Here is a 22,197-nt window from a genome sequence, read left to right on the forward strand (position 1 = left end):
TCAGAACTGTCTGTCTGGAACCAAATCGACAACAGCAACTTGAAAGATTAGATAGGAAAAGTAGGGGCAGTGAATTCATATTAATGTAGGAGAAACAACTTGGAGAGTATTATCAGTGTCACTGATTTGTACATGTTAAATTAGTTTATGTTCTGTGAATATTATAAGTCCAAATTTTTTTATTAGATTCTTTTTTTTTAATTTATTTTAAAAATAAATTTACCAGGAGCTCTTACAGCTCATAATATTCCACACATCAATTGTATCAAGCATATCTGTACGTATGTGGCCGTCATCATTTTCTAAACATTTACGTTCTATTTGAGCCCTTGGTATCAGTTCCTCTCTTTTCCGCTCCTTCCCCTTTTTTTAAATGTCCCTCCCCATTTTTTTTTGACTATTAACATTATCAGCTCACCTATGTATTAGATGTCAGAAGGTAGACACACACAAGGGTGCTAACAAAGTTCATGGAAAAATAAAATGAAAAGATAACTGGAGTTTTTGAAGTCCTTTTCTACAAAGTATTAGTTGTACTTAAAAATATTAATAAGTTCATGAAATATTTAAGCACTATCTGAGAAATTAATATTGTGTCTGCCCATCTTTTGTACCTTAATATTGTGTTTAACTGTCATAATATACTTAAATGTGAATGTGAGAAATGCTTGTAAAGTTGAAATGTATGTCATAATTTTAGAAATATTCTTCAGTCAGAAACTGAAAAACTGACTTCGAGCTGCCTTGTGTGGGACCAGAAGCTTGAATTGGACATCCCAGATGATGGTGAGAGAACTTGCCTACCATTCGACGTCTTAGCTTTATTTCCTTTAATCTTGTTGCCTTTAGTACTGTTCAACTTCATTGCTTTTAAAATGTTTAAATAGCAAGTATTTTTCATAGCTCAACATATTTTATTGAAATATTCCCTAATATTTCTGTGCTAAAATGGAATCTGACTTTAAAAAAAGATGTAACTAGTTAGAATATTGACTATCATTCCTATAAATAAGGCATTTGCCCCTTTTTATTTTTTGTTTTGTTCTTTTTTTAGTTTTAGCTTTATATGACTTTCTGGGCAGGGTCAATTTCTTGTTGGAGTATGCAAGATTTTTTTGGGGGGGTTGTTTGTTTGTTTTCAATGGAAATTACCTACATTGACCGTGGGAAATGTTTTTTTGTTTTGCTTTTAATCATTTTATTTGGGGCTTGTACAACTCCTATCACAATCTAGTTATACATCCATTGTGTCAAGAACATGTGTACATATGTTGCCATCATCATTCTCAAAACATTTGCTTTCTACTTGAGCCCTTGGTATCAGCTCCTCATTTTTCTCCCCTCTCTCCCTGCTCCCCCCTCCTTCATGAACCCTTAATTTATAAATTACTATTATTTTGTCATATCTTACACTGTCTGACATTTCCCTTCACCCACTTTTCTGTTGTCTGTCCCCCAGGAAGGAGGTTATATGTAGATCCTTGTAATCAGCTCCCCCTTTTCACCCCACCCTCTTTCCACCCTCCCGGTATTGCCACTCTAACCACTGGTCCTGAAGGGATCATATATCCTGGATTCCCTGTGTTTCCAGTTCCTATCTGTACCAGTGTACATCCTCTGGTCTAGGCAGAGTTGTAAAGTAGAATTGGGATCATGATAGTTGGGGTGGGGGAGGGAGCATTTAAGAACTAGAGGAAAGTTGTATGTTTTATCGTTGCCACTCTGCACCCTGACTGCCTCGTGTCCGCCCTGCAACTCTAATGTAAGGGGATGCCCAGTTGCCTACAGATGGGTCCTCGGTTCCCAATCTGCACTCCCTCGCATTCACAATGATTTGATTTTTTTGTTCTTTGATGCCTGATACCTGATCCATGGGGAAAGTATTCTGAAAATTTTCCTAACTACTTTTTTGGGGAAGCTGTTTAGCAAAAATTCCTTTGTGTGCTGTCAGGTGAATATCATCTTCGATATCAGTGTGCAGTGAGTTTTTAAGCAGATGACGTATAAAAGAGGCAAAGTGCCTGATATGTAATACTATGTGTGAGAGGAATGAATCTTGCTAATTTTTAGTAGGAATTAAAGCAGATAGTTAAAGCCAGTATTTGTACAACGAAATTTTATCGTAGATTTTTGTTTTATGTTTTGCTGTGAGGTTAAGAATTTGAGTTAAGAATAAGCCTTTGGATTGGAATAAGGGCTTATCAGTTATTTGGCTTTTAATAAAGATGTGTTTTGTCATGTAACTTTTGAAAACTTACTTCCTTTAGCTAAAGATCTCATCCGCACAACAGTTGGTCAAACAAGACTTCTTATGAAGGAAAGGTTCAAACAGTTTGAAGGGCTGGTGAATGATTGTGAACATAAACGTGGTGAGAAGGAGACCACCTGTACGGATCTGGATGGATTTTGGGATATGGTTAGTTTCCAGGTATGTGCACAAATGTTTTGAGTATATGAACTTAAAAGGTTTTCTGTTGCTGCTGCTGTTTTGTTTGTAAAATTAAGAGAACAAGTAACAATTAAATGAGACATTAGAAAGCACTTTCGTAAACACTTAATTTATTATCTAAATTTTATGGCTGATGTCTCCTTCCTCCCTGTTGTCAGGATAATTTCTTACGGGTAAAAATTTGAAATTACTTTCAATACTTCAGTGATCTACATGTGAGAAAATGAATAAATCTCATCTTTAGTAATCCACTTCAACTGACAGTTAGTTATTGGGTTCCTACTGTGTGCCAGACATTGAGCTAAGAGTTGGTAAATAAGAAAGACATATTCTTTATCTCAGAGTAGTTTGGGATGTCAGATACAGTGTAAAAGTTCAGTTTCATGTGGAAAGTTCTAATAGGTGGCCATTCTCAGAGGGTCACTAAAGGTGTGGAAAGAGATGACTAGCATTTCAAGCTTATTCTAGAAGTATATGAAATACCATTTCAGGAACCAGTAGCCAACAATCATTAGACAGGTAGAGAAGGCCTCAAACCTCCAGGAAAGAGGCCAAAGAACACATACTGAACCAAAAGCTATCTAGGTGAAGAAAATGGGGACAATACAAGGAGAGAAGACAAGGATTTCATGATGGACATCAGGTGGAAATAACTCAAGAGGCCATCACGCAATGGGCAGATAAACAGAATGTGGTATGTGAACACAAAGGAGTAATATTTGGCCATAAATAAAATGGAATTCTGATACTTGCTATATTATGGATGAACCTTAAGGCTTTATGCTGTGGTACAGTAGTTAGACAAAAAAGGATCAACTATTGTAGAACTCCATTTTATGAAATGCCTAGATAGGCAAATGCACAGAGATCAGAGTTCATTGGTGGTTACTAGCAGCTGGGGGGGGGGGGGGAAGGGAGGAAGAAATGGGGAATTACAGACGAAAGGGTCCTGAGCTTCTATTGGAATGACATTACACTTTTCGAAATGGATATTGGTGAGCGTAGAATAACATGCTGAAAGAAAGTGCTGGCCGGAATTGTACACTTAAAGATGGTTTAAATGGCAAACTTTCTGTTTTATGCTTACCTAAAATAAAATGTAATAAGTATTAATATTCTTACAAATCAAATTTATTCTATTAAATAGAAATTTTTTTTTTTAAATGAATTTTCAGAGACTGATAAAAGGTCATGGGGATTGAAAAATATTAAAGCAGAAATGTAAGATTTAACAGAAAAGTAAAAGATGAAGTTAAGGAAGTTTCCCATAAGACAAAGCAAAAAGAGAGGAGACCAGATAAGTAAATTCAGTGGACTAGTCCAGGAAGTATAATATCCAAAGAATTATAAATTTCAGTAAAAAGGATAAAATCTAAGCAAGAAATGGTCAATTAAATGGTTTTTAAAATTTTCCCCAGAACTAGAAAAACTAAATTCCAGATTATAGGCCCACATCAAAGCACATCATGAAATCTAATTGCACAATTCTTGGCATGGAGAGAATGGCTAGACTCTCCAAAGAGCAAACCAGTTTCATCCAAAGGGTCAAAAGTTAGAATAGCCTCAAACTTCTCAACAGCAGCATTGATAGTCGGGAGAAACCATGTCCTTCAAACTCCGAGGTGGGCGGCAGATAAACTGGACTGTCCTCTACAGAAGGAAGCACAAGAAGGGGCAATCGGGAGACATTCAAAAGAAAATCCGCCGTGCAGTCAGATTCCAGAGGGCCATCCCTGGTGCATCTCTTACTGATAGAATGGCCAAGAGGAATCAGAAACCTGAGGTTTGAAAGGCCCGACGAGAACAGGCCATTAGGGCGGCCAAGGAAGCCAAATAGGCAAAGCAGGCTTCTCAAAAGACAGCAGTGGCCGCTACCAAGCCCCCCACCAAGGCAGCACCTAAGCAAAAGATGGTGAAGCCCGAGCAAGTGTCCGCTCCCCGCGTTGGTGGAAAACGCTAAGTTGGCAGCAGGGACTTTCTAATAGATGCAACTAAAAGAGAAGAAAAAAAAATTCTGAGGTGGGGGAAAAACTGCCCAGCTCAAATTCTACACCTAACTGGTCGAATATGAGCGTAGAAAGTTTTTTCAGACATACAAGATCTCAAAATGCCCTTCTTTTTCAGCCTTTCTCAGGCAGCTGAGAATGTGCCTCATAAAAATGAAGGAATAGGCCAAGAAAATGAAGGTGGGGTCCATCCCTAGAAAGGGGCCAACGGAATTGTGACCAGTGGTTAATGAAGGAGGTTACCAAGGCAACAACTGGGTCTTAGGGATCAGACTAGTTCAGTTTGAAGCACGGTCCTCGAGGGCCCTGCGAGGGATGTCTGGAGGGTGAAGAAAGCGGATGGTTCCCGGCTGTCAAAATATATAGCGTCGAGAGTCTTAAAGGCTTGAAGATAAACAGGCAGCCATCTAGCTAAGAAACAACAAAGCCCACATGGAAGAAGCACACCAGCCTACACCGACACAAATGCTGAAGACAAAGCGGGTGCATAAGCAAATGTGCTGAAGAAAGCTGAAAGTGCCTGGCTGTCAAAATATATAGAATCTGGGGTTCTAGGCTGGAAGATCAATAAGGGGCCATCTAACCGAGAAACAGCAAAGGCCACATGGAAGAAGCCCACCAGCCTGTGAGATCACAAGGTGTCTATGGGATCAGGTATCAGGCATCGAAGACAAAAAAAAACAAACCATAGCATTGTGAATGAAGGAGAGTGGGACTCAGGGCCCATCTGTGGGAAATTGGACATCCCCTTGCAGAAGGGCTGCGGGGAGAAGAGCCAGTCGGTACAGTGTAGCAACGATGAAATAAACAATTTTCCTTTATTTCTTTAATGCTTCCTCCCCCTCACTATCATGATCCCAATTCTACCTTACATATCCAGCTGGACCAGAGGATGTATTACTGGCACAGATAGGAACTGGAAACACAGGGAATCCAGGACAGATGATCCCCTCAGGACCAGTGGTGAGAGTTGCGATACTGGGAGGGTAGAGAGAAAGTGAGGGAGAAAGAGGGAACAGATTACATATAACCTCCTTCCTGGGTGATGGACAGCGGAGAAGTGGGTGAGGGGAGATGTCGGATTGTGTACAATATGTCAAAATAATAATTTATAAATTATCAAGAGTTCATGGGGGGAAGGATCACACACGAAAAATTTTGTCTTTACAGTTCTTATAATCATGAGCTGCTTCATTAGCATCTTTGAATGATAAGTCTGCTCTTTAGTATCGTTATTAATTTATAGATTTACATCATTTAAATCTAATAGATTAAATTGATATAAATGCCATAGGTTTAAAAAAGATATTTGATGTGTACAGCATATATACATATTATTTTTGTGATGGCTTGTGTCCTAGCTTTGGCCCATGGAACTTCTTTAAATAGCTCCTGAGGTCTTTTTGGGTTTTTTTTAAAAGAAATTTTTGGAGGTATAAACTATAGATATATCATAAAACTCACCCATTTTAAATGTACAATTCAGTGATCTCTAGTAAATTTACAAGTTCTACAACCATCAGCACAATCCTATTTTAGAACATTTTACTACCCCAAAAAGATTTGACGTGCCTATTTGCATTGCAATGAATTTCTAATCTCCCTGCTATCCCCAAGGTGACCACAAATCTACTCCTTGCCTCTGTTGGCTTGCCTGTCCAAGATAAGTAAATAGTATATGCAGTCCTTGGCATATGGCTTTCTTTCACTTAATGTAGCATGACTTCATATTTCATCCCTTTTTATGAGTAGAGTTGCATTCCTCAGTTAATGCATATTTGGATTATATCCTCTGTCCTTTTGGCAAATACATTTTATTTTAAAATGTATGTATTTGTATTTTCATACTGATATTGTTGTGTGACTTGCGTTGGTTCTGCTTTGTAGCCACTGTACGCAATAATCTTTACAGGAACAGATCGACATGTCTTTTCTCCCACGCACTGCTGGAGGGCTCTAACCACTGTCCTTGCTGTTAGCAGCTGAGTGCTCAGCCATTGTGCTATCGATGGTCAAAAGCATGCTTACCAAACCGTTTTCTGTGGTGACCTCCTTGGAAGAGATTAAAGATGGCAATGAAGCCGTGAGGGGAATGGAACATTGCTATCCTGCTGGATTATCTGACTCTTTTAAAATGAGATTGTGTTTACATTTTATGACTTGAAAGAGAAAAAATAATAAATTTCTCCTACCTTTTAAAGAATCATAAATATTAGAGTTATTCACATATGATGCCTTCATATGGATTTTAGAAGTTTGGCTTTTAAAACCAAACTGATGTAGCACTCATTAGCCTTTGTCAAGAAATTTGGAAGACTGCTACCTGGCTAACTGACAGAAGAGATCCATATTTGTGCCCGTTCCAAAGAAAGGTGACCCAACAGAATATGGAAAACTTCAAACAATATAATTAATAGCACATATAAATTCTGAAGACAATTCAAAAATAGATGCACAGGGAGCTGTCGGAAATTCAAACGGGATTTAGAAGAGGTTGTGGAATAAAAGCCATCACTGCTGACCTGACATGGATCTTGACTGAAAACCAAGAGGACCAGACCTCTATCTGTGCGTTGTTGGCTATGCAAAGGCACTCCCCTGCATAAAGCACAGCAAACTGCAGATGACACGCAAAGAAGGGAAATTCCAGAACACACAATTGTGCTCTCATGGCACCTGTGCATAGACATTCAGAACAGTGGGATGCTGAGTGGAGGACAGTCAGAAAGGTGTGCCTTAGGATTACATCCTTTCACTGTGCTTACTCTGTGTGAGGAGCATATAATCCACAGGCTAGACTGTCAGAAGAACGTGGTATCAGATTGGAGGAAGGCTTAGTAACCTGCAGCACACAGATGACACAGCCTAGCTTGCTGTAAGTGAAGAAGACCTGAAGCATTTGCTGATGAAATGTAATGAAAGCCTTCAGTATGAATGACAATTCATTGTAAAGAAAACCGAAATCCTCACAACTGGACTAATAGTTTCATGGCAAACAGAAAAAAATTGTTACCCAAAATTTCGATTTATCTGGATCCACAGCTAACATTCATGGAAGCAGCAGCAGTCAAGAAATCAAAAGACAATCTACTGATGCCTTTGAATTATGGTGTTGACAATATTGAATGTACCATGGACTGTCAGAAGAACAAATAAATCTTGTCTTGGAAAAGGTACAGGCAGGTACTCCTTTAGAGAGTGTGACAAGACTTGGTCTCTCGTACTTTGGACCGTCCAGGTGCCAGTCTCTGGACAAGATGAGTTGACACTGTGGCTTCAACAGTGCACTCACATGTAACAACACTGGTGAAGATGGCACCGAAGCAGGCAGTTTCATTGTGGTGCACACAGCATTGCCGAGTCAGCCAGCTCAACAGCAACCACAAGAACAAAAGCAACAATACTTCACCTTATTAAAAATCCTTGATTGGAAGATTTAAATATTGAGAATAGCTAAGTCTAGTTTTGTGTGTCACTAGTCTTTTTAAGTCACCATATTGAAATTTTTGTTTAATATGATTAGCATTAATCTAGTAAATGTGTTATTTATTAATAGATAGATGATGTAAACCAAAAATTCAACAATCTGAGCAAACTTGAGGAATCTAAGTGGCAACACAATACTAATACAAGCAAAAAAGCCGTTCGGGTAAGTTTGTGGGTTTTCTATCTGAATTTCTATTATAAACGTACTCTAATTAGTTTTTATTATTAAACTTAAAAATACTTCATATTTTTCAAAGCAATTTTCATTGGTTTAAATTCTGGTGGGTTTTTTTTTTAAGAGAAACCATTAGTATTAAATGCTTCTGGCAATAAAATCAGACTTTCTAGAGGGATTCTTTTTATGCTGTGCAATCCAAATGCAATGTCCCCTGCAAAATGATTTACTAATGAAGAGGTCTTTACTAATGAAGGGAGCCTGAAGACTAAATTGACTGAGTTGCACACAGATTACACAATAATGGACATTTGAACATTTTAAAGTTAGTGGAGCTCTTTCTTGTTGAGTCTTTATTTTGGAAATGGTAATATTGTTAGTCATGCAAGTAATGGTGGTATCAGTATAGCATGGTATCAGAGGGCTGTAATTTTGTTTCTTATCACCAGATGTCTCTCTCGTCCTACTTTATGAAACTCCAAGCTAGCTGCTATTGAGTCAATTCCAAGTCATAGGGACCCTATAGGACCAAGCAGGATTTCCCTGTGGGTTCTAGAGAATGTTAACTCTATGGGAGGAGAAAGCCTCATCTTGCTCCTGAGCAGCTGGTAGTTTAGAACTGTTGACCTTTTGGTTAGCAGTCCTGCCCAGAACTACTCTGCCACCAGGGCTCTTTACTTCATAGCTACTGTTAAGAGTGCTCAAACAAACAAAGCCAATGTTTTTACGTATGCTCTGATATCATTGCTTTCTGTCTCTTCCTTGACCTTATTCTATCAGTTTCCTTGTTTTCTTGACACACCCCCATCCCTGTTTTCTATCAATTTTTAAGCAAACTTAATTACGTGTTTTAATCTTTATTTTCAATAAAGTACATCTCCCAGTTCTCTCTTCTGACTCATTCCTATCTCTTGCTTCCCAGTCACAAGCAAGCTCCCTGAACAAGTTGTCTGTCTTTTCTATTTTGTTTTAATGCTTCTCTTTCTCTCTCCAACTCATTGAAATTCAACTTTCATACCTTTTTATACCTCTGGAACTCTTATCACCAAGATTATTGATCCCCTAGTTGCTGAAGTCATTAGACTCTTCCTTATAAAATCTTAGCTTCCTCAGGTTTTCATGGAGTCCACTCCCTCCTGGAAATCACATTCCACTGACTCCTCTCCCTCCTCTGCCTGTTCTCCAGTCATGTCTGCAGGTGTCTGCCTTTCCTCCTCACTCCCTAAATGATTGTGATATTCAGAACTTCTCTCTCAACTTTCTCCTCTCCATATTCCACCTGTGATCCCCAATTCTCTATTTCAAACCACATGTATTAATGAGTTCTGCTTTTATACAGTTCAATGTAGTTTAAAATCCTTGCTTCCTAAACTGAAATTATCCCCATACCAACCCTCTCTTCTCAATGAATGAATGCCATCCTCCCAGGTGCCTATGCTGGAGACCTTAGGGTCTTCTTTCGTCCTTTTCTGTCTGTCCTGCCTTTTCTACCCTATGTACATCCAGTAGATCACTAAATCCTCAGTGCCACCTCTTCATAGCTCTTGAGTTTGTTTCCCTTTTTTCCATGGCTTCCTCCTTCATCTAATTATCTTTCCCCAGTATCAATGCAATCATCTCCTTCATTTTAAATGGTTTGTAACTCCCCGCCCACTCCCCAGGTTGTAGCCATAATATCTTCCCAAAATACCAATTTGATCATGTGAATCTTCTGCTTAAAAAAAACATCAATAACTTTCTTTTCCTTTGTCCTCTCTGTAACATAGCTTCTTACAATGATTACGTTCAAGGGCTTTTAGAATCTAGCTGTTGCTCCTCTCTTGCCGACTCCTCTGTACTCTTGTTTCGCTATGGCTCTTTAAGTTTTCTGTTCTAGCCTAGCCCAGCAAACCTCCCCTTTCCTCACCCATCTTTTCACCTGCCTGGCTGTGATTTCAGCATAGATGTTATTTCACGTAAACCTTTCCTGAAGATTGACTTGGATGTCACTATTGTATTCTCCCACAGCCCTCTGCGTTTATGTCTGTCTGATACGACATTATCACATTTTCTGTCCTTACCTGGCTCTCCCTAAGATGTAAACTCTGAGGACAGGAACTTTGTCTTTTTTACCTACCCTTTTTAGCACATGCCAGGAACTTGATAAACATTTAGGGAGTGTATGAAATATGCTACATAAACTTTTTTCTTAGAAGGCCTTAATAAATGTCCTGATTTCTCTTTGCAGAAAAAAGGTGTGTCAAATACAACAAATAAGCCAAAGCAGGACGATGGTGGAAGAATTGCTGCTAGAAACCGCTTAGCTGCCATAAAGAATGCCATGCGAGAGAGAATGAAGCAGGAAGAGCGTGCTGAGACAGCAGACTCCGTGCTCCCAAAGGAAGTCGATACGATAGTGTTTGATGCTGGGTTTTTCAGAATCGAAAGTCCAGTTAAATCATTGTCAGGTTCGTTTTCTGGCTGAAACAACTGAGGAGAATTATTTGTGCTATGCAGAGATTTGTTTAAAAGGTGGAAAATGCCTTTACATGAAAGAATAGAAATGCTTCGTGATTTCTAGAAAATGGACAATGGGCTCAGTCAGAAACAGATACAGAGCACACCTGGATGGGTGTGGTCAAGTTGCATCCAGTCTGATATGGCCTGCTGAAGTTGCTTTTGTAAGTTTTAAGTGAAATTACTTAACCCTGCAGGCCTCTAGGCCAAAGGGTCCCTAAAAGAAAGGGAACTGAGAGAAACAGGAGAAGTTGGGGGGGTGATTTTCATCCGGGTCACGCAGTTGGAAGCTGGGCTAGGATTAGTATGAAAAGGAAACCTGGTGTCTCCATCACCTTTTAAACTCTACTTTAGAATGAAGCCCAAGGGAAGGCTTGGCTTTATTTTCATTTGTTTTTTAAGTGCTGACTCGAATTTAGTGGAAAGGCACTGAAGGCACTCATTTCTTCATCTGAAAAGATTTCAGTGAAGCTAGTTTATCAGATACTGAGAAACATTTGTTACGGTTTTCCGCGTTGGGTTGTATTTTTAGTGGCTAATTTTCATAGACCACCATTCTGTCTAGATTCAAATTATCTAAAGATGATGGGGCCAAGTCCTCGTCAAGCATCAGTCAGCCGAGGGCCTGTTTTCTGCCCGCTCTTTGTGCCCCATGGGAGAAAGCCGGAGCTTTCCGCGGTCAGAGACAGCTGCAGTCCGATCTCCCTTTTGGACCTCCATGAGTCTCAGCCGACAGGAGGCCAGTGAGCTTGGGTTCGGGTTTATTTGTGTCTTCTCAAAATTTTTCTGACTGGCCGCCTAAAGTTAAATTTACTATGAAGACAAGACGGTACATGTGTGCTACAACCCCTCCTGTCGGCTAGGTGGTTCCGTCTGTTTCCTTCACTCTTGGCAGCTGACTCTGGCCCCTCAGGAAGCTCCCCACTGCTGACACGGCCCCTTACTAGTCACTCCCGGGGTGCCAGGCCTCCTCTGTGTGCGCCCTGAGCAACAGCTCGGCCTCAGGGCTTGGGAAATTGAGCTTTATGGCAATACTTGATTTTCTTAAAACTGTGGAGCCCCCCTTCATGTGAGGCTTCTTACCAAATGGGCGTCTTCCTGGGGGCTTTTTCATCCCATTGCCCACTCTCAAGAGGCAGCCGCTTTGTTTTATTGGTGTTTTATGTTCTATGCAGCCGTGTAAGGTACTGCACCTTTTGAAACATAATTCGTTTACTCTCCTTGATTTTCTCCCCTCTTTCAGAAATACCCTTTCTTCCCGCTGGAAGCACAGTCTCGTTCGTGTGTGTACAGACTGATGTCGTTGTATCCTGCTCGTCTGCACCTGTGACCTTCCTCTGGGATACTGTCTCACCTTTTCTGCTGTCCATTCCGAAGAGCTGCCTCGCTCTCCGTGTGCTCCTTTTTACAGTCGTCAGCTCTTCTTTCATAAGTGCGCCCCTTCTCACCTTCCTGACCACATCAATGCTGGTGGCTTGTTTTTTCTTCTCTGTAGTCAGGGTTTGCTCTCATCTTTGAGATTGTCCCCGGTCATATTTGTGTGTGATCTTTCACTGCCTGCTTATGGTCAAGAGTAAGACAGCAAGAAGCTCCGTGTACATGAGTAAGGTCTTGACTGTTGGGTGACTTGGCTGGACAGTGATACTGGGAGCCTGCCTATCACTGTATACATTTTTGTGCATTAAAGAGAGTTCCTCCCCAAAGAAGATTCTACAACCCTGCTACCTGGAGGGTGTAAATCTGGCTGCCAGACTTTCACCTAGAGTTTCCACATTTGTAAATGTTTCCTTAATTTCCATAAAACATTCTTTCTCTCCTGTGGAATTCTTACCTCAGAGACCCTTTGTTTTTCCTTATTAAGGAAACAAATCTTTACTTTTCTGATTCATAGGGTGATTGATAGTTGCCCTGCTGTGCAGAATGAGGAAGGGACTGGGGCTCTGATTGTTGCTTAACCGGCTTAGAAAACATTGTGTTTTTTCTTCTTCAGTTTTCTTTATTAAGTGTCTAACTTGAAAACATTGCATTTTTAGCACCACCTTTTGCTCCACTTTCAGAGATACGTGGAGCCACCAATTCCCCGTGGAGTTCTCTGGAATAACTGGGTTTCTTCTTCTCTTTCTCTCACTAACCAAACAAACCAAACCCAGTGCTGACACAGACTCAGTGGGATCTCAGTTAGGGTGAGCAGTGTGGGTTAGCACCGATACCTGACCCGTAGTGCCACCATTTGGGGGAAATGCCTCGTCTTATCCTACTGATCCGTCTGCAGTAGTTTCCACAGTTGTCTCTCCTCTGGTTCCCTTTGTCCTTTGAGATGCTCCCTGCAGCCTTGTAGGAATGAGATGTCCAGCAGACACAGTCTCATGAGTGTGTGCAGTACTATCTACCTGGTATCCCCAGGTGCTTGCCTCTAACAAGGTTCTTTATCCAGAAAGAGGCTAGTTGGTGGAGGATAGAAAGAATGTGTAAAAGTTAAAATGAAAATTGAATGCAAGAACGACTTTGATGCTGAGGCAATTTCTGTCGTCTTCTAGGACTTTCTATCTCTGCTGAACGTTGTTCTCAAAGACTTAGAACACCCAAGTCTGTCAGCAAAGCTGTGTCTCAAAGCAGCGCTCTGAAGAGCCTTCTAAGACAATCTACAACACTGGAGCATTCTGATTCCCAGTGTACCAAAGAAGAACATGTTAAGACTTTGCTTTCAGATCTTCCTGACAACAGGTATTCATTTAACTTGTTAAGAGTTCAGCAGTGTACTGACCCTAAATACCATTCAGATTGAGCTGGCAAAATGTGCTGGATATATGTCTGTGTATATACAAACATGAGCTTCAAAAAATTGATGGGAAATTGGAATGAAAAAATGAATTTTAAACAAATTTTTGTAAAACTCATATGTTTATATATAACTTATATCTATAAGTTTTTAAAATAATTCATTGTGGTAAAGTACATATATAAAACATTTGTCATTACTATCATGCTTACAACATTTTATACATTCATTCTGCTGAGTAACCGCCACCACGATCCACTTCTAGAATATTTCATTACCCTCAGCAGAAGCCCGGTTCTACTAAACAGTAACACCCCCCCACCCTTCTTCTCTTTCATCACGGGCAATGGTGACTCCATCTCGTTTTCCAATCTCTTAACCTTTTTTTAAATTGTGAAATATAACACGTATTGAAAAGAAGCCCCACCCCCAAAGCATAAATTAGCAAGGGTTCATGAGGGAGGGAGTGGGGGGAATGAGCCTCGTACAAAGGACGCAAGTAGAAAGAAAATACTTTGAAAATGATGATGGCAACATATACAAATGTGTTTGACAGAGTGGATATATGTATGTATTGCAATAATAAGAGTTGTACGAGCCCCCAATAAAATAATTTCTTTTTAAAGGCAAACCAGGTGTTCACAATTTAAGCTCTGCTGCCAGTCCTACTGTCACATTTGGACTTTATTATGTATAATCTTCAGATAACAGCACATCGTCTGTGAACTTAATTGAGGCCTCATGTATATACCTGCTTGCTTGAAGACAAGCCATTTAGGCCGCAGACACTAGCCTTTCTGATAGCCGGACACTATGCGGTTTCTCCACCACACTCTGCACTAGCTCCTCGGTATCTTCAGTGATCTGTGCACCCGGCCAAGCAGCAAGCTGAGCCATGTCATAAGAACTATTTGTTGTTAGGTTGAGGCTAGGCATATATTTTAAATTAAATGTTACAGGCCTCCAATATACAGGCAATACCTCTGTTTTATAAGTAAGAAAATATAGGCTTTTATTATTATTATTAAAAAAACAGGCATTTTGGTAAAGGACTACATTTAAATGGGCAAAAGACATTATGCAGAATCAAGAGGAAAGGAGACGAAACTGAATCCTTGGATATTAAGCAGACTACCTTTGCTGCTTGACGGATGAGCCAAAAAGCAGCTCTATTTTGTACTCACACGTTGATGTTCTTGGCTTCTGTCTGGGTTATCTAGTGCTGCTGTCGCAGGACATTTCCTTTCTCCCTGTGCAGGTCTGGATTCAGGGCACCTCTAGGGAAGGCTTTCTCCGTGCTGGGGGAGGTCTTCCTGCAGCCCAGTGTTCATCGTTCTCCAGCTCTGCGCTCTCGTTCGCTTGTCGCTCTCCTGTCTTGAAGATGGACTCAGTAGCACCCCAAACAGTTTTGCCTTATGATCACAACCCAGACAGCCCCTTCCCAAATGGAACTCTAGGACAAGTGTGCAAGTGAGGCTTTAGAGCACATTTGGTGTTATCAGCCCGGTCAAGAAGTAGAAGGCATGCCTCTTTTTATCTTTAAAAGAGTTTTATTGACATGTAACTCACATATACGATTTTATAGTTCACTAATATTAAGAATTGTAAATCATTACCACAATCAATTGCAGAACAGGAACTGGGGGTCGGGGAGACACCGTTAGTTCAGCCCTTAACAGATTCAGTTTCGTGCTCTGTAACTCAATCAAACAGTTCCTCTCACAGTCATTACGAGGTGATGCCCTTATACCAGCCTTCCTAGGAAGTACCTAGAGATCGGGCTTTGACACATGGCAGAAAAGCTAATGACGTTGTTGTGGGTCTTTGACATTTCATTTAATCCACATAGCAGCTCTGTAGACTAGGTACGAGTTTCTAGCTCTTTTCAACTGAGAAAGCAGGTTTAAAGTTAGTAACTTATCCCAAACCTAAACAACAAAACTCAAATCGGTTGCCATTGCATCCGTTTCCACGCATGGCAGCCCCACGTGGAGTAGACTGAGCTCCACAGTTTCCCTGGCGGTCGTCCTCCCGGACACAGAGCTCATCACGTTGGCAGTGGGGAACTGCCTGCATTCCTTCTGCCACAGTCCTGCCTCCACACATGCATCCCAATGGCTCTGCAGCCTCTGTTCATGGAACATGAATGCACTGAACCAAGATGAGAGATCGTTTAAAGCAACTAGGAGATAAAAGGATAGTGTGGAGCAGGGAGCAGCGTCTTAGGCCTATTGTAAATCTGGAGATGGGACCACATATAAATGCAGCAAGCTCCAGTTACAAAATCACTGAATTGCTGCTTACAACTCCCAGAGAAGTCAACGTCTGCCTGACTGGTAGCTGTGCGAGATGCAGACCCTGCTGCTGGAGCTGTGTGGTCCATCCTGACTAGTCAGTATGGGAACGGGCAGAGGAGCTTTCTGCAGAAGACTGCATTCCGTCTGGAAGGCCATACAGCCAGTCCAAACCATTCATTTCCCATTGGGCCTGATCTTGGACTAGAATCTCGATCTTTGATCCATTCCCTAAGCCAACTGCCTAAAGAATTGACTCAAAACAAGTGAAAGAAGGCAGTATGCTCAATATGTGAGTATAATATGCTTTTTTCTTGTCCAGGAACAGCGTGGGAGACGATGCCCAGTCCCCCACATCAGAAGACATACTTGCAGTAAACCATGTAAGTCCTAACCCTGTGCGAAGATACCCTTCTTTGTGCGTGAGCTATTCAAGTACTATACATGGCAGCTCCATAAACAACACCCAGCACTTCCATTGGAGGCCCGACTCCATCATACGGAATAACAGGCCTTTGGCTTGTTTGATGTCAGCACCGCCTTTTCATCTTTGCCTCCCAAACAGTCTAGCTCCATGAACTAGAGCAAGGTACACAGACTGGCCTGTATTTTTATAAATACGGTTTTATGGAAACAGTGCCTCTGGCTGCTTTTGCGATTACGGCGGTGGAGGTGAATAGTGAGGAGACAGACACTACTGCTCAGATCCTCAACTAGTCTCCCTATGACCTTCCCCAGAGGATGTTGGCCAACCTCTGGCACTGGCCGAGCAGTTAAGTTTGTTTCAATCATATTATTGTAACTAATTGTTCAGGAAGCAAGATAGATTTACATTGTTCCTGAGCCTGTATTCATGATGTCATCGTCCCTGTTTTTCTTATTTTCAACAGCAATAAACTTTTTATATTTGTTCCAATTTTTTAATTAAATGTGATGCTAATCTTTACTTCCAGGATGCAAATAAGATAAACTTTGAGATGGACTGTGTACCCTGTGACAGAATGAACTTGTCTCTACTTGCTGTTGAAGTAACAAATAGTACTAAAAATAGAGAAGAGATTTCAGAAGCTGTGGAAGGAATGGAACTGAATTCTTCTATTGTAGAACAAGACGTTTTGATGAGCAGCCCTGACAAACAACTCCCATCACAAAGTAACCTCCCACAGGAAAAAGAAACTAAGGTTCCTTTAGGTCAACCAGGTGAGGCCTTCAAAATGTATTTCAATGCGGCTTTGTTTACTAAATGAATTTAGACTAAGCTGTGGATCATTCTAAATACTTCAGAGGTCCCGTTTAGAAGGGTGAAGGTGGAGGATTTGGACACCCTCAGAGAATACCTTAGCGGAATGAGTGTGTGCTGTTGTAGTCCACCAGCAGCCCAGTCCCCCTGAGGGCGATCCACTAGGAACCACCTCAGATGGCAGGAGTGGACTCCATGTGGTGGTGGAGTTGCCACCTGTTTTATTCCTGGCAATTTTGTGGTTGCAGCTGATGAAACAGATCCACAAAGGCCTGTCTTCTGAGCCTCCCCAGGGTGGGTTCCCATAGCCCCCTTTTGGCTCCTAGTTCAAGACCTAACTGCACCACTGAAAGCATTTCACAGTCTCTACTGCCACCGAGTAGATGCGACTCCTAGTGGCCCTTCAGGACAGAGGAGAGCTGCTCCTGTGTTTTTCTGAAACTGAAAATCTGTATGAGAACAGACAGCCTCGTCTTTCTGCCCAGTGCTTAGTGGCTTCCAAAGGCTGCCCTTGAGGTCAGCATCATGCCTAGCCCACTGTGCCATCAGGGCTCTGTGCAGTTTGCTGTAAGTCTTTGGGGTTGCTCATTGGCTGCCAAGATTCAGAAACAAAGAATATCTAAAGGTTATTTAGATTTTTTTTCCTCTCCCTGTAAATGCCCACAAACCCTCTTCAGTAGTCCCTCATTCGTCTCCCTAATGCCGCCCTCCCTCCCTTGCTGACCTTGTGATTATTTTGCAATCCAAAACATCTGTTTATCTTTGTGGATAGTTTCACCTACTATTTTCTTTACAATGTTTATTCATATTGGTTTAATCATATTAAAGAGTTGTGCAATCAGTTTGAGAACATTTTCTTCTTTCTCAGCCTTATTATTGTTAGCGGCCACTTATTAATCGAGTTACTGTCTCTAGGTTTGCTTATCCTGGACTTCATAGAGGGAAAAGCATCCCTCTCTCCCCTCCCAAAATTAAAACAGAAGATCCGCAATCAAACACTAAGCAAAAAATCGTAGAAATTGAAACCTCTGTGGTTAAAGGATTCTAAAAGGAGACCACATGATAAGGCATTGTAACCTAACTGCATTGACATTCATCCCCTTTTCAACACACTGTTTGATCCCAGCACTATTCCCCTCTCCAGTCCATGGTCAGGTGGACTCACTGGAGTCTTCTTGCTCTGCGTGGGGACTCCACACTAATTTGAGGCTTCCCTTGTCATCCATAGCATTGTGTGCACTGGGTGCTCAGAATTTGAGCCCCGTTACGATTCCCTCCTCCAGGCTTGCACGTAGTTAATTACAGTTCTTGCATTATTCAGGCTGATGTGCTTCTTCCATGTAGGCATAGCTGGTACCTCATTTGGGTGGCTGTGTGTTTTAAGATGAGCATTGAAGACCCCAGATGCCATTCTTCTTGATTTCTTCACCACATTATGCTGTAGCACCCATGTCTTTAGTGATCTCTTCATAAGGGCAACTATCGAGTAGGACTACATTCTAAAAATTGCTTCTTAGATTATGACCTGCTATTTTCACTTGCTACTCTGTGATGCTAGTCTCTGGAATCTAAGACAAAATAAAACTCTAACCTTAGCCTGCCTGTGAACTCTGGTTTTCATATTTTTTCCATAGCATACATCGTCCTCTGTCACCCCTCACCCACTTGTCCGTTATTCGTCTCCCTGGGAGGAGGTTCTAGTTGTTGTGATCTATTCTGCCTTTCTAACCCCACCTTCCCCTAACCCTCCTGGTATCTCTACTCTCCTTGTTGGCCCTGAGATGACTTGTTATTTAACAGCCAACTACTTAATTGCTGTGCCATTCCGTCGTTTTTAGCATACAATATTTTTGCCTTCGCATTTAGAATCTTTTCCCTTTTTTTTAGAAATCATTTTATTGGGGGCTCTTAACAGCTCTTAAAACAATCCATACATCAATTATATGAAGCACATTTGTATTTATAGTGTACTTATATTGTCATCATTTTGAAACATTTTCCTTCTACTTGAGCCCTTGGTATCATCTCCTTTTTTTTCTCTTCCTCCCCCAATTTGCCACCCTCGTGAACCCTTGATAAATTATTATTTTCATATCTTACACCATCACCTGTCTCCCTTCACCCACGTTTCTCTTATTCATCCCCCCGGGGTGGGGGATAAGAGGGGGCTTACGATCATTCTGATCGGTTCCCCTTCTGCCCGCATCTTCCTCCTACCCTCATGGTATCCCTACTCTTATTACTGTTTCTGAGGGGTTTATCTGTCCTGGATTCCATACTCTGGTCTCGCCAGATTTGTGCAGTAGAACTGGGGTCGTGATAGTTGGGGGTGGGGGAAGCATTAAAGAACTAGAGGAGTGTTGTGTGTTTTGTCGGTGCTATACTACACCCTGACTGGCTCGTCTCTTCCTTGTGACCCTTCTGTGAGGGGATGACCAAATGTCTACAGATGAGCTTTGGATCTGCACTCCCAACCTCTTTTTTCACATAAATATGAAGCATTTGGATTTTTTTTTTGCATTTGGAATCTTATTGTTTAAGGCTATATGGATATCTTGCATCCTTGGATTGTTGAAATATTCTTTAAAATGTAAAAATATATATGTTTTGTTTTCCAGTACTAATTGATAATAAGAGTATCATCATGGAATGCCATCTTCTTGATTCAGTGAGTTTCTAAATATATATTTTTTTTATTTTAGATTTCTTTCATGAACTGAGTTATTCACTTTATGTTAGTGTGCTTAAATTTTATAATGTCATTTTTTTACTTCCTCAAATCTATTTGCTATTCCTTTTTCCCAAGATAGAAAAACACTTCCCATGTTTATATACTTTTAAATATCATGTAACTTAATAAAAGCCTTGAAGATTCATTTCCATCTATGAATCATGTATCAAGTCTGTTATGACAAGTTGATTGAATAATATATGATGTGTTGGTGGGGAGAGGAAGCAAAGGCTCCCAGCAGGATCAGACTTTAGAAAACACCTGTTCTGTTCAGAGGTGTGATAGAGAGTACGGTTCACAAATCTCCTTTAATAGAGTGCTTTAGTCCACTTGTTGCTAATTGCCTCTTTTTTAAAGTGCTGTATATTTAAATTTATCTCTCTCGCAAAGTAGCATAATCATGGTTTAACGCATCCGTTAACAATTGGTGTTACATTTTATTCTACAGAAGAATTTTTATTTCTGTTATGACGTGGTGAAACTCTTCTGGTTATGCTAATGATTCCCCTCATTCTAGCCAGGCTTACATGGCAGTACCCCCGTGACTCAGAGGGAGAGGAGGCACCGAGAGCCCGCCCGGCACATCTCCTTTGGCGGCAACCTGATTGCCTTTTCACCGCTGAGGCCCCTTGGTGGAGAACAACAGCCAGAGGAATTTTGAATTTAAAAGTAAATCCAACACCTTTTCTTCATATTAGCAGTGGCTGTGATATAGTCTCTTGGAGAATATAGATTTGTGTTCACTTCTATTCATTTATATATTCTCATGTAATGTTTGGGGAATATTCTGTGTGGATCAAAGTGTGCTAAGTATAATACTGTTTCTTAAGGGAAGCTGGGATGTCTTGTACATTATTAACCATGCAGAATGTATATGCTGAAAGTTAAGTGTATTTACTTACAACTGATGGCGTATTCTTCAATATTAATCAAAATGTAAAATCCAACATTGATAGAAATATGTGAACCTTTTGTACTTTATTCTTAGTTTAAACCCTGAGTCGTCTGATGTCGAACAGCTCTGTACCATGTATTGTCCACTGTGCATTGAATTTACTTCGGTTGAACTTCCTATATTCTGAAGTAAATTTATATTCTGTAGTTTCCAAATATTAAATTATTAGAGGTGGTCATTAAAATATGGCTCTTTTCTGCTTTTCTTAATAGACTTTTTTCCAGAGCATTTTTGGATTTACTGGCATATTGCAGTTTCTCCTTTGATATCATACACGAGTGTGGCACACCTGTTCATTTCCCTGATGTCACTGATAGGCTCGCCTTCTTACCTGGGAAAGAATTAAATCACTCAATGTGCTTGTGACAGTTTCTCTTTAAAACTCTCAGCTACAGGATTATAGAAGGCAGAAGCCTCGAAATAGCACACTGAGCAGAAGACTGAAGGTAGTGTCTAGTTTGTATCTAGACTTGGGTCCAGTTATTTCTGTCTGCAAGTGAATTGAGGCTGGAGGCATTCACCACCTAAGCAGCAACTTTGTGGACAGCCCCATACGTTTAGGGGCTCTCAAACACAAGAAGACACCTCTGCCTTTCTTGTCAGAGGAAGACTTATTAGCCTGGTGGGAGAGATGGCATTTATCAGCAAGTCCCCAAAGGTTATGCAGAAGGTAAGGTAGGTGACATGCTTGCTTCAAAAAATGTGTACCTACTCTTACCAAAATGCCTACGCAATACCAAACGTCGAAAGCAGCTGTTAACAGCCGTTAGTGACCACGAGCTTCAAGCAGGCCACTGTAAACAAGGAAGCAGACATCCGAGGTGGGGCTTTCTCTGACTGCCCAGCTGAATTTCCTCTTCCCTGAAAATATTGACAAGCCTGTGTTCGTGTGGGCAGGAGCATGAGAAAAGCACCAGAGAACCAGTCATGGAGGCTGGTGTGATTTCTCTCTGCCGGGAGAGTCTGAATAAAATTCCTCTAAGTGAACCCCCAGGGCCCCCTCCCCGCTGCCCAAAGAAAGAAGGTTAGGATTTTCTAAGGGTCCAGCGCCATGGACACCTGAAAATGTTCGTAGGAAATAACCCAAGACTCATGATCTATGTAGGAGCAATGTGCAGCCTGATAAAAATCTTTGACCTTATAGATAAAGCAGTTGGGAAGAAGTATCAGAAAACATATATATATATATAGAAAGCTATTAAGGATCATAATTGTGAAATGAACTCAAATTGGTTTAACCATAGATAATTGTTTCCCAAGTCCTCATGGTGATTCCAGGCACTTTATAATCAGCAGCTAAGTGACAACATCAAGGTTCAACTCCTGCCACAGTTCATTCTCCCAGCTTTGTTGTTACTTTCTCCTGTGAGACCCCAGACAGCTAGCTACTAACGTATATAGCCTTCCCTTTGGCCTAGTAAGGCCAGTCTGTGCCACATCCCCGCCTGCTAGAACTCGAAGTCATTGTACGGAGTGAATTAAACTAAGCAGGACTCCCTGTTGGACCTTTGGCCATATGTGAATAAAGCTGTGACAGTGAAGAGCAAATGGCTCTTCGGAAGGCAACCATGTCCGTCTGTCCGTGC

General features: G+C 41.0%; 1 protein-coding gene across 2 annotated transcripts in view; it reads left to right on the forward strand.

Annotated features, from left to right (window-relative positions):
- Positions 1–20,841, forward strand: part of DLGAP5 (DLG associated protein 5) — a 38,572-nt gene extending 17,731 nt beyond the window's left edge. Inside the window, exons 11-19 of one of the 2 annotated variants that reach the window (XM_075531230.1) lie at positions 701–786; positions 2,268–2,428; positions 8,012–8,104; positions 10,344–10,563; positions 13,150–13,336; positions 16,008–16,068; positions 16,639–16,885; positions 19,544–19,593; positions 20,178–20,841. In XM_075531230.1, coding sequence (XP_075387345.1) covers positions 701–786; positions 2,268–2,428; positions 8,012–8,104; positions 10,344–10,563; positions 13,150–13,336; positions 16,008–16,068; positions 16,639–16,885; positions 19,544–19,593; positions 20,178–20,201 — 1,129 coding nt within the window. In that variant the 3' untranslated portion in view covers positions 20,202–20,841. Of the gene's footprint in view, positions 1–700; positions 787–2,267; positions 2,429–8,011; positions 8,105–10,343; positions 10,564–13,149; positions 13,337–16,007; positions 16,069–16,638; positions 16,886–19,543; positions 19,594–20,173 lie in introns of both variants that reach the window. The other variant, XM_075531229.1, reaches the window with a different exon arrangement.
- Positions 20,842–22,197: the final 1,356 nt, after the last annotated feature.

The sequence above is a fragment of the Tenrec ecaudatus genome, chromosome 14 (genome assembly GCF_050624435.1).
Source record: "Tenrec ecaudatus isolate mTenEca1 chromosome 14, mTenEca1.hap1, whole genome shotgun sequence".
Taxonomy (NCBI): domain Eukaryota; kingdom Metazoa; phylum Chordata; class Mammalia; order Afrosoricida; family Tenrecidae; genus Tenrec; species Tenrec ecaudatus.